This window comes from Falco biarmicus, chromosome 4 (assembly GCF_023638135.1).
Source record: "Falco biarmicus isolate bFalBia1 chromosome 4, bFalBia1.pri, whole genome shotgun sequence".
NCBI classification, from domain to species: domain Eukaryota; kingdom Metazoa; phylum Chordata; class Aves; order Falconiformes; family Falconidae; genus Falco; species Falco biarmicus.
The window spans coordinates 16,391,742-16,404,606 of NC_079291.1; the positions used below are offsets into that span (position 1 = coordinate 16,391,742).

Here is a 12,865-nt window from a genome sequence, read left to right on the forward strand (position 1 = left end):
TTTCCCACTGAGTGCGGTGAGACTGCAATGCATTCAGAATTCGGCCCCACAGCCTAAGAATACAGAGTGCCACTATTTGAATACTATGTTAAATTACCACTTGGAACCTGCTTCAATTTTATCAAAGTAAAACCACAGTTGGTATGCGTGAGGCAAATGAACTGTTAACTCACTTGGAGTCTCTACATCCATTCAGTAATGACAGGTTTAAATGCTAATAGCATATTGAAATATGAATTCCCAAGTCTCAAAAAGATAAGAAATAGCAGCACCTGCTTCCCAGAGCATGAACGCATTCGATGAAGTATTCAGTGACAAGATTTGCTTTAAAAAACAAACGCAAAATTATAAAGCTCCTACATTTTCACACTAGAAATGTTAAACAATGACACTTCTACTGCAGATGAGTACTTGAGAATTAAAATAAAAGCAAAATAATTGTAAAAATACTACATGACAACCAAGTATTAGATGCATAAGCTGTCTGGAGTTACCAACCTCCACAAAGCCCCAGAAAGACCATACTCTACTTTTAAAGCTTAATTTGGATCAATGAAAATATGAAGCTGAAAACATTAGCTAGTCTAACAAAATATTTTCTTACCATCTTCAGAAGCTGTTCCTAAACAGAAAAAATAATAAAATACATGATATTCCAAACCATATTTTGTGTCTCCAATTCCTTTTTGAGATTAATCTTATGAATCTTGACAGATTTTAACAAGTCAAGAGGGCTAAAGCTTTTGTGTTGCAATTCCATTACTGAACTGAAGAAAAATTATCGAGAAACATCCATGCTATACTGTTCGTGATTTGTAAGAACACAATATATAGCACTGCCTCCCCAACTTGTTACGAAACCACCAAGACAATCAATAGAAAAAAAAATAAATCTACCAAATAGTCAATGAAATGACATGTACAGGTAAAAACAGACATTAAAAATATTTTAGTGCAAGCTCTTCTGAAAATAGAAAACAGACTATTTTGTTTTTCTCTAAGATAATATATAAGGACAGTGTTTCCCACACTGGACAGTGATAATCTGAGAGGAACTGCCACCAAGGAGGATTTCTCTGAATTAAATCCACGATTACTCTGAAGATCTACATGCACAAGATCAAATTTTTCTCAGGGAAGTGGAAGCAATACGAGTTTGCTGAAACTAGATCTCACTTGAGCAAGTACGCCAAGCTTAACATGGCTTGATTTATGACAAAATGAGGATTGGACAAATCTTTTTACAGACATCAGCACCTAGGAATTGATGGGATGCTATCTAAACAGCAGTCCTTCCTCTAAGTTCCTTTAGAACAAATCAGATTATGGAATAAAATATGTATTAATAGTGATAAAAATGTTAAATGCCTCAAAAAAAAAATCTAAAGGTATTTCCATTTTCGTTTTCACTCTGTTGTTTCTGCCTTATAAGTGAACTACAACGATTAAAACTGTTAGTGTCTTTGGCTAGCCTGAACTTAATCTCAGCAAATCTGGCTACAGCTTTCTCATATTACACTACCTTCAAGGCACTATTTTTAAAAACTCCCTCTAAAAAATTAATTCAGTGTAAATTTCAATGTTTCTTCACAAAAAACAGTTAAAGTAATATGTATGTAGGAATTCAAAGTTTTCAAGATCAAATTTACCAGTCTGTGTTAAAAAAAAAACAACCACAAACCCTAAACTAACTCCCCAAACCCACCATTATTCCAGAGCTGGATCCTGGAAGGCAGGTTCTATGCAACACCTAAACCAGGCTAACAGCCAGCTGCTCCTAAAAGGGGTGGGTTCTGCTTCTCCTTCCTCTCCACTCCTGTGCTACCACCTGGTTTGGATGGCTAAAGACTCAGTGTCAGGTCCAAAAGCTAAATAACAGAATACTATTCACTTCTGTTTCATGAAATCAGTTTTCTGGAGTTTGCTTGCCTACAGGGATTGATATTGAAGTATTACAAGGCATTAGTGAAAGAATTGGCAAAAACATGCAGCCAAGATTAGTGGAAAAGGAAAAACTGTTAGTTCCACACGGTGGCAGTTAGATCAGAGCAGCTGGAGAGCTAAGCTGTGTTCATTCCGTCTCACACATCATCACTACAAATATTCTCTAGGAAAAAAAAACCCAACCTGTTACTTCAGTAATTGCATAGTACTTCCTCTACTATTTTTTAAACAGGTATGTGGTACATAATTAGCTGTGACTATTGGTCTGAAGAACCGAAAAAGCCTGTACACACAGCCCTAAGAACCTTTATTGCTGGTGGCAATGTGCAAAACCTCAAGACCAAGTGATCAGCACAGACAGTTATGAATAAATCCTATTAAACATAAGGACATGTGATATAGAAGTAAGCAAGACAGACACTACTATCTTGCACAAACTCCCCTCAATTTTTTAAAGTAGGCTTGCCATCTGCAATGCTCAAAAATGGTTCAAATTCTTCCAAGAATTATCTTTCATGAAATTGATCATCCGTGCTTTAATTCAGGACTCTGGGTTTTAGAGATGCACCTTCTTACTGTTTTCATTTCATTCTACAATAATCATCACTCAATTCCAGTAAACTACTCAGTCTTTGAAATATGTACTGTTAATAAACACGTGACAAATTATTAAGAGGCAAACATAGCCCCAGCATTAAATTATAACTAGAATTATCAGGCATTGAGCTAGGACTCTGTCACTTTATTAAATGGGAAGCACTACTTACACACCCCCGAAACAGACAACTGCTATGAGAAGCCTTATTGCAGTTAGAATAAAGATATACGACCACTCCCTCCATGTGTTTAATACAGTGAATTAGAAAAAAAGTAAGGGCTAAAACTTAGCTGGAATACTTGATAAACTATTTTAACAGGTAGGTCTTCTTAACAAACTATTCTTTAATAGAATTACATTGTATTACAGGATTCACAGGCACTTGAAATTATGTAGCTAGACTGGATTTTGATAGAGTACTTTTGAAAGAGATTTTTGTGTGTCTTTTTTTAAATCCTTAATTATGTGGTCAAGCATCTTCTGCTCTCCCATTGCTGTTCTGTAATTCCTCTGTAATTAACAGAGCTTTTTTAAAAAATAGGAGTAACAACCACATTTCGATAATTTTTTTTGTCACTGATACAGAACAATCAACAAAACCATCAACAAACACAGAAATAACACAAGACATATTAAGGCTTCAAGATTACTTAGGGGTTAAAGAAAACAGCACTGTATTTTGTTAATGAACAAATATATTAAAAATCAATAATTTTACATAAAACACTATCAAATATTTAACAGAATTAGAGGACAGACTAAACAATTTCTTACCATCCATCTTGTCAGAAGTATCCTCTTTGTTGAAAAAGCAGGCAAAGAAACATGGAAAACTTAGTGTGTTAGAATAAAGGTGTTCACAGCAGAGTCATAAAACATTAATTAAGGAAAATACATTAATATTAAATACAGCAGACATGTTTTATCTAATTCATGCATGTATAAGCTACCTTAAGTAAAGTTGGCTCCTCTCAGTCCAAGGTACAAAATTACAGAACAGGGTACAAGTACCTTGCACAGGGATGCTTAATCTCTCCCTATTACCCAGATTTGAGAAAACCCTTTCAGTAAAATATTTATGAACTGTTTCATGCTTGGTGTTAACAGTTACTAAAGCATCAGTATATATTTATATAATTATTGAACCACGACATTTATATTTCTTATGAAATTTCCTCCTAAGCATGAAGCCCCACCTGGGGTAAGGGACAGGAGGGAAAAACACATCACAATAATGACAGAGGAAAAAAGGGAGAAAGTTCCACTCTGGTTTAAAAGCATTAAAGATTTACCAGTTCAGCTGGAAGGTAGTGCATACATATTCTGACAGTAACAATTTAGTGTGAGACATAATAATTATAACTCAAGTCTTCTTAAAAAGGACATCATACTTAAGGATGTCAAAGATCGTTAACATTTAGAATAACTGAAGTAGAGAATGTCCTACTGCTTCTAGAACAAGCTTTTTGTAAAACAAATCATAAATAAGCAAGCAAGAGTTCTTCTATTAATAATAAAAAAGGGAAGAGACAGGTGGAAACAGCTATAGATTACTATGCTCATGAACTTGTGGTCCTCTGAGGCTCTAAATTTGGCAGTTGTTTAAGCAAAAGGTGGTTGTTTCTCTGTAAGTAAGGGTGAAAATAAATTCAGTCTCCAGGAGACAATGTTATATTTTTTGACTGCAACACCTGAGAATATGTGGAAAGCATCATGGAAACACAGTAACATTTTCTAGGCATTCTAGTACCATGGTCAGCATTATCTTGACAATTCTGTCATTTTGAGTTTCCAAATATGGACTAGTACAAGCAATTCCCTTAAAATGAAGAGAAGGGAGAAGTTCACAAATGAGCCCATTTTCTGAAACATTGCACTTGCGTGGATTCACACTCCATTCATTTTAAGGTTACTGTTTGAAAACTAAGAGGAAACAAAATTCTGAGGTGGATTCCATGGTTAATCCATAGCCAAACACACAATAGCCATGCTCTCTACATAGGTAAAAGGGGACAGGTATGTGTGATTTAAATTACCTTATCACTATTAAAAAAAACTGTTAGGAGAATGAGCCAAGATCAATCAAGCAGTACTGCTTTTGTCTGACGGTACACAAACTGTGGTCTCCTTCACTACTACTGCCCTCATACCAGCTGTAATAGGATCTAACTTTACGATACATTGCTAGTATCACATTTTTTTGCCATTTTAAACCACCATTGAGGCATCTACTAGCAAGGCAGTCTTCCAGCTACTCAAACCGTTCAGAAGATTGTGACCTGGGCTTACCCTATTTATTCCTCTCCCTGACCCTCACTCACCCGATCTATAAACCACAGAGGATAGGCTATTTCTTTATTTCTGTTACTTTCCTGCACGAAGCCACTGCTATTTACTTCCCTGAAAATCTCTGTCCTTCTCAACCCTTGCTTACAAAATTCTGAGCATGTATCACATATCACTTAAAACATTCTGAAAGCAAACCAATCCTCCAATCAAGAGCTAGTTTCCTCTAAAGACCAAAGCAGTCCCTTTATTTCAGCAGCATGAAGAAGATAATTAACAGAGAAATTTCTCCCTTTGTTCTGTTTGATCTTTTCCTTCTGCCACCATGCTTGCTCTGTGTCACTTCTACTTCTCACAACAGCTGAACTCCAGCTTTGAGATTCACAGTATGTCCTACGGCACATCAAAACAGACCAGGCAACACTCTTACCCTGGAAATCATCACACCTATTTCAGGCTTTTAGGCATTACCGAGGGAGGAACTGAGAATTCCTCGAGCAATCAAGTGCATCTCCTCCGCCGAGCAAACTGAGCAGCCTAACTTCGGCGTTCCCCCGCTACCCGGAGGGCTCTCTCGCTGTGGGCACTAGAGGGAGCCGAGCCCACACCTGAAATTACCATTTCAAACAGCAAGTATTCCTTCTGTCACCGTTGTCTACACTCACAAACTTAATCCTGAAATCAATGGTGTTCGAACCATTTCAAATAGCCCGTGGCAGGGGGATTGGAACTAGAAGATCTTTAAGGTCCCTTCCACCCTAACTGCTCTATGATGATAAAAGAACCAATTCATTTATAATAGTCATAAACTTAAAATTTTAATTTAAAAAAGCACAACCAAAAACTGTGAAAACCATAGTCTAAGTATATCCTAACATGTCCCCAAACACAAGGTAAATCAGAACTATATGGTTTCTCTGCCTCTCCTGTGATCACCTTTGGCAATACCGACATCAGGACATGTCTCCTTGGTGATCTAACTGGCACATCAGCTGAGAAGAAAAAAACAACAGTTTTGTGAACACTGAACCTCACTTCCCTCATTGCTACCCCTACAGTATGGATAACTTAAAAAGAACAAAAACATGACCATATTCCTTGGGGCTCCCCATCCAGCAGAAGTTCTAACATCTACCACCATTTGATATTACTACTATATAACACTCTTCTGCGCTTATCATTTATAGCACTTCATATCTAACAGCAAGTACTCCTATCAATGAAGACTGTCACCTAGATAAACATCCACATAGTTCCATCAACATGCTTAAAGAAGAAATCTATGAAGCCAATGTTGTATATTATTGTGTAAAATACTTCTGCATTACATGAAGAAGCCACGACTTACTGCCAGGATGTCTTTTCAGCACTGCTGTAAAATAACCAGCTAAAGAGCTGAGAAAAAGGAAAAATCAAGAGTCCTAATACTCATTTCACTACTGCTTCTAGAAATAAAAAAGCCATGATCACTATCTGCTGTTAAGTGTCGCCCTTTCCAATAATTGATGTTAACTCCAGATTAACACATTTTTAAAGAGCACAGTGTGAATACATTCTTTGCATTGGCATTCTTCCAGCACAAAGCAAAGCAAAACAGCGAAGTTGGTAACTAACTTCAGAACACCTGCTCTTTTGCAGTGTTAAATACTACTAAAAATGACCAGTATTTCCCCTTAACTTTTTGATCAAAAAAACTTTTAAAATATCTCACAGTATTGCAAAGATGTTCCCCTTACCTAGCGAAGCGTAAGATCCCGGGGGTAGACCAGCTGCTGATAAGCGCCCAGCTCCAGCTGTCTGTCCAGCAGCGTGGCGGGCCTTTGCACCTGCGGCAGCATTAACATCAATGTCACTGCGAGACCTTTGCAGAGTTCCTGGGCTTGGAACACCCTTGCTGCTGCCTGAAACTAGGAAATAAAAATTAAAAGTATTAGGAAATTAAGTCTATAATGAATAAAATGAATTGTATTTAAAAGGTTAACATTTTCTACTACTGCAGCATACCAGCAGAAAGTACAGAAAATAATGTAAAGAAGTAGAAGTCACATTAATACTAAAAAAAGTATTACAGAGTTAAGAAGGAAACTTAGACCTGGTGTTGCCATGAAATTCAGATAAAGAAGTTTATTTTACAGTAGTATTTACCTTCATTCAGCATGAAATTACAGCATTATTTAATACAAACTACATGTTCCCATGCTAGCACAAATTACATAATTTTGAACATTTATCCGATTTATTACATTACTGAATGCTTCACGAACACAAGGAAATTCACAGCATCCCTCATGATACTGAGGAAAAATAATATTCCCACACTTCAGCTAAGATAAAGCCAAAGGCAAGCTGAATGCATACCCTGAATTGCTTTAGGGTGTAATCTTCTGTAACGTATTTTTATATTCACCTCCTATTATTTACTCCATCTTAACTATTTGCTTCAGTTAATTTTAACTATTGGTTTATGTCTTCAAAACCTGACTCCCCCTTAACAGTTTCAGTATCCAGAAAACAAGCACTCTCAATTACAGGCCATTTGTAAAATGTTCAAATTATTTACTCTGCAAGACTTACAAAGACATTAAGTGAAAAAAAGAGCAAAGACAATTCTGAACACTCAAGATAAAATTAAACTCTCTGTATCGCAAATCTGCAGGTTTTGTTTTTTTATGAAGAGCAACAGCTACACAGAACAGATGAAAGGTAGAGTCCTTCATTTCCAATTGCCATAAGCCTAATAATCATGAACAGACCACAGAGTAATGATTTTCTTTGAGACTGTCTCATGACATAACTCCAAAGACAGATGATCAATTAATCGTACCAATACTTTGCAAATTATGCCTTATACTTGCAACAACTAAAACAAGACAAAATGTGAAGCGAGTATGAGGCAATCTTGGCTCCAGGTGCCATTTGTAGTGACACATATCATTATTTAAGGGTACATGCTTAAGACAGTAAAATTTTAAGCTGCATTTAAAACTTTTTATTCAAAGAACATGAAGAACAATCACCATGCACTGCACTGCAACCCCCTTACCTCTGCCTGCAAGGCTTGCTGGGCTGGCTGCAGACCATTTAGATGATAGAGGCCGACTGAAAAAAGAAGTCAATAAACCTGGTAAGTAAGCCTCATGTATCAGATCCAACACGAACAATAAAGAAGAGAAAAAGTGTTCTGTTCTTTTCTCCCCTTCAATCTTAGATGAACACATTAAATATGGAATGATAAGGAAAACACAATCATCTGTTATATTTTATAAAATTGCATCTTCATCACAAAGCATTAATCCTTTGATTGCTGATAGGGACACATTGCTAACACAAAGTTCAGGTATTCCAGACATGGTCACGGAACATTTAAAGTGGTGAGTACAAGGTTTGAACTACACAGCTCATCTTAAACCAGCCACCAGACAAAACCAGCAGGCCTCCATTTCTGAAAGAAATTATGTGAAGTGGTGTCTGCAGTAACAAGGAAAACAGGTGTACAACTCATAAGCCTCTTCCAGTCCTGCATCTTCCATGAACTGGGTTAAAATTAAGAAGAGAATTGCTGGAACTTCCCAGCAGCTTGAGTATATTTCCTCTGTTTGAATGTTAAAGGCTCCCACAATTTATGTAAGGAGAAGAATCCCATGCCTTCTCCACTTCGTTTTCTTTCAATTTCCCTTTACTGTTGCTGCAAAAATGAGTAATTGGTGAAGTGAAATATTTTTGTCTACTCAAGTTTAACTGTGAGCCCTTCCTTCTGCCTGGTTCAGAAGGGTAAAATGCAGTCAGAGGGACCAGGGAAAAGCAAGAGACTAGTAGCAGAAAGCATGGAATTTTATTCATTTATTCCCATCTACCCATCTAAGTATTTAACTGACTGGGAAGGTTTGTATTTGCTGAAATAGTTAGCTCAAATTACAGCTTGAGTCTAGAGTCTCAGCTTTAGTAAAAATAATCTGCTTCTGATTTCAAACCAAAAATCAGAGAAAAGAGATGCCTCGCCTCATACTGTGTGTGCATTTATCTAAGTTATTAGCTCAGGTGCTCAATGACAACAGAGAGGCCAGCACTGTTAGACCTAACTCCTCACATGAGAACATGTATTTGCAGCTTATTATGAATGATACCTGCCTTTCTGACGTTACAAACTAGTGTTCTGGAGGTATTTTGCTGCAAGTCAGTCAAGGAGGCTGAGGCAGGACTCCTGGGTGCATCCTGACCTTACAGACTGCTCCGAACAGAAGGCCCAGACAACTGTCACAATCTATTTCAACTGACATTTCACTTAAGCGGTTTCATATAGGTAGGCACAAGTCACCATGTTTCCCTCATTCCATTATCCTCCTTAATACCATTTTTGATCAATGAATGATCTGTTAGAGCTCTAAGCTCAGAGCGTTGAAAATCATGGAGGATCAGACTTTTAGGAAAATCATACCCATATTACTTAGGTTAATCTCCACAGGGAGAATTCAGCATCTACATTAATAGCCAGAAATACAGTTTTGGGTAACACAGGGAAAATAACATGCATCTACAGGCAAAATAAGCGAAAAATCAATTAAAAATTACTTAGTTTGGAATATCATGATCTCTTTTTTACTCCTTCCTTTCTGTACTGTAGTACTTGCATATCTTGCAATACAGGAAGTAACACTTGAGGCTTTAAGAGTAACTTAAGATTATAACGTCTCTGTAATTTAGTTTTTAACATTTCATTACTAGTAACTCATTAACAGCACTTTGATTTTCAGACAGGGAATATAGATTAATTTAAACACGAGTAATTAATCTTTGAATAAACATTTGTTTGTGGAAAATGAAATGTTAGCAATAGCCTACATTACAATTATTTTTAAAATGTTTTTTTATAATTACAAGTACCATAGGAAAGATAAGCTAAGCTTCTGGTATTTAAGACAGCAGTCAAAAGAACAACAAAAAAAAGTTAACTTCCAGTATGCTGGAAGCAGTCTCTGCTTTCAAGTCAAAAGTGAGCAGACAAGTTCTCTGGCTTTGGAAATGAAGCATCTGAATTGAAATGTTAACAGGTTTAAACACTTTGAGGAAGCTGTCTAGAATGTAAAGGGGGAAAAAAAAAATCTTCTATTACTATTTTACATTTCTGCTAAAAAGCCAGTAGATTTCTTTTGCTACTGGTACCTAAGTGAATTTTAATTTATTCAACTCAGGATTGTCTATACATCTTAATACACCACAGACTGCAGCACAGACCCACCCTCTAGTAATTAGCACAGCTGCAAAATACTGCTAATAGATATTCAATACTGTGAAGACAGCAGAGGAAAAAAAAAGGCATCTCCAACCTGAATGAATCTCAGTGTCAGTGTGTCTCATACTTCCCAGTGAAAAGAGATAAAAAAAGGAGTAACACCATTATTTCTTTCCTGGATTTAATTAATTGCACCAGAATGCTGGACACCAATATGTGAACCTTGAAGATATTTTGGCATAACAGAGGCTTTTAAGGAATAAATAATGAATAAGAACAGCCTGCTAAAATCCAGTTAATGACTTGTCTTCATTTTTCACCTTGCCGGGGTAATACTGTCATATAGGAAAACAGAGTAAAAGACTTTATTTAGTAAGAAGTGACAAAATACAACTGCAGCCTTTATGTACACCACAGAAGTCTGGCTCATTTGCTTTTGAGAAACAGTTTCTATTTTTTTATAGGCTCAGAAACAGTTAAGCAATCCTTACTTGAGGCTCTCCTGTGAGCTGGAAGATGACCTGTCTGACTGAGGGAGAGATGCTATACTGCCAGAATTCTTCAAGTAGGTCTGGAGGCTTCTTTGATAGGGTGGCTCAAGAGAATTGTACAGAGTCTCAGCTTCACTAGGAAAATGATTTCTGAGACCCAGGTAAGCCCTGCAAAATAAGAGAATAACCACATGTAATTGCTCAGTATTTTCTTCAAAGTCAGGAAGTAAAGATTACAGAACGAATCAGCGAATGGAAGGCAATGAACTCAGACTGAAAATATGCAACATATACAATACTTATCAAATCATAAAAGAAACCAGTTACATTGGCTGAATTAATCTTTTCAAAATAACTTAAGTCTATCCTCTGAAGTTCTCACATTCACATACCGATTCTGTGTGGAATCAAGACAAATTCTCTTCTGGCCTAATCACCAGTCAAAGCACTGCAGTTTTTTAATGACTTAATTAAGGGAGGGGGATGATTCTGCAGCAGTATCAATCTTTATGACTCCCATTTCAGTAGAATCGTCAATTGCTGCACAACAGTATTAACTGTTTCAACTTTCAGATTGTCTTTTGCAAAAGAAACCAGGCATTAATTCAGAACTCAGAACAGAAGCATCAAATTTTAACCTGCGTCCTCTTCTTCAGCCATAGTTGAAGTCACCCACCTCCGATACGCCTTCTATCACTCATGTAAAACATTCAATTTTTCAGAGCAAAATGTAGTCAAAACTCACTTTCTTGCCTCCACTCTTGCTTCTGCATCAGCATCATGAATGCCTTTCTTGATCGTTTCAACCAAGACAGCTGCATGCCTAGAAGACAGACATTCTTCATGCTATTTTGCTACTCCAAATTCAAAGTAGTAAAGTTTTACACTTCAACTAACATTTCTCTGAGTAAAAAACAGCTGAGATATGCTTTCTAAGATATCAAGTAAACAAACACTTAAGCATACTGATGACAATTGCACCATCTGTTAAAGGTTTAGGTAAGCTTCCTCCTTCAATCTAAAAGAATTATAATCTGCTTTTCAGACATACATATATCACATTTAAAAGTTATTTTTTTAATATCTTTTTTAAGACACCTACTTTCCTCAAATAGAAAAACCATTTCCCCTACTATATTAATAGTAAGAAAAATTAAAAAGTTAAGATTGGTAAATCCACTTTCCTGGAAATTCACCTCTGAACGCTTTTGGCCTATGAGTTTTAAATCTCAACAGATGCTCGCAAGAACAGCAAAACACCCAGCAGAACAACCAAAAATTGTGATGATGAACAGATTTTAATTCAAGACATGTTTGAAGTTTTGGGGTTTGGCTGGGGAGGGGGGACATCGGGGATTTTTTTGTCTTTTTAAAATATACACATAGACACTCAGATATAAATCATGATGTCCCCATTGCTCCCTTTCTCAGGAGCACCTTCAGGGGTTGAAAGGTAACTGTGGAGCTGGATGACCGTGAAGCTCTTCAGAGTCTTCTCTGGAGGCCCCTTAATCCCTTTGCTCTTACTCCATTCTTCGAATACACATTCTGCAGAGCCGATGCATGTATTATTTTCCTGTCTGCTGGAGAAGCTACAGTGTGATCTTAATACTAGAAACAGCCCTCCAGCCTAATCCCACTTGCCCTCTTTTATGGTGAGTATCATCCTTTCAGGACAAAAGACAGATGCTTAACTGTGCATCTCTGCCACACAGCACACATGACTTAAGTGAAACTCTGCAAGCACGGTGCACATTGCTCATGATACAGAAGAAGAGGCAGAGGGTAAAGAAAGGAACCAACACAAAGTCAGGGCTGGAACACACAGCTCTCCTTCTCACTGGCACCTAACAAGCCACATGCCCTGCTGTGCTAGAAAGGTTGTCTATGCTGGAAAGGCTGGCCAACACTGAACAAAATCCAACTGAATGCTTTAATGAAAAGATTTCTGTCGTAAAACTCATCAGCAGTTTATTCTTGGGGAAAAATATACTGGCCCATACCTTTCCAACGAATGTGTTTGCCACTCTTGCAACAGCAAGTCTAAGAACTCAAAGGAGCGTCTAAAAAGACAGAAGAGTTATAGTTAATATTCATTTCTCTCATGTGTTTGCAAAATAAACAGTAACTTTATTCTTTCCCCAGAGGAAAACAAATACATAAAATAAAAGTACATGTATCTGTCAAATAAGGACATTGGTTGCCATATTGCAAAATTAAAATATTCTGTATAGAACATAAGTAAACATGCACGCTAACTAACTCTGAACTTTAAAAAAATACATGTGGTTCAATTAACCATCTGTTGCTCAAGTC

General features: G+C 36.9%; 1 protein-coding gene across 30 annotated transcripts in view; it reads right to left on the reverse strand.

Annotated features, from left to right (window-relative positions):
• The window catches only part of CLASP2 (cytoplasmic linker associated protein 2), a 146,738-nt gene that overhangs the window by 47,107 nt on the left and 86,766 nt on the right, over positions 1-12,865 (reverse strand). For 21 of the 30 annotated variants that reach the window (XM_056338806.1, XM_056338803.1, XM_056338799.1 and 18 more), the window contains 7 exons: positions 12,553-12,612; positions 11,295-11,372; positions 10,550-10,717; positions 7,872-7,927; positions 6,565-6,735; positions 3,317-3,340; positions 605-622 (listed from right to left, as the gene is read on the reverse strand). In XM_056338806.1, coding sequence (XP_056194781.1) covers positions 605-622; positions 3,317-3,340; positions 6,565-6,735; positions 7,872-7,927; positions 10,550-10,717; positions 11,295-11,372; positions 12,553-12,612 — 575 coding nt within the window. The remainder of the gene's footprint in view (positions 1-604; positions 623-3,316; positions 3,341-6,564; positions 6,736-7,871; positions 7,928-10,549; positions 10,718-11,294; positions 11,373-12,552; positions 12,613-12,865) is intronic. The other 9 variants (XM_056338800.1, XM_056338815.1, XM_056338810.1 and 6 more) reach the window with 2 other exon arrangements.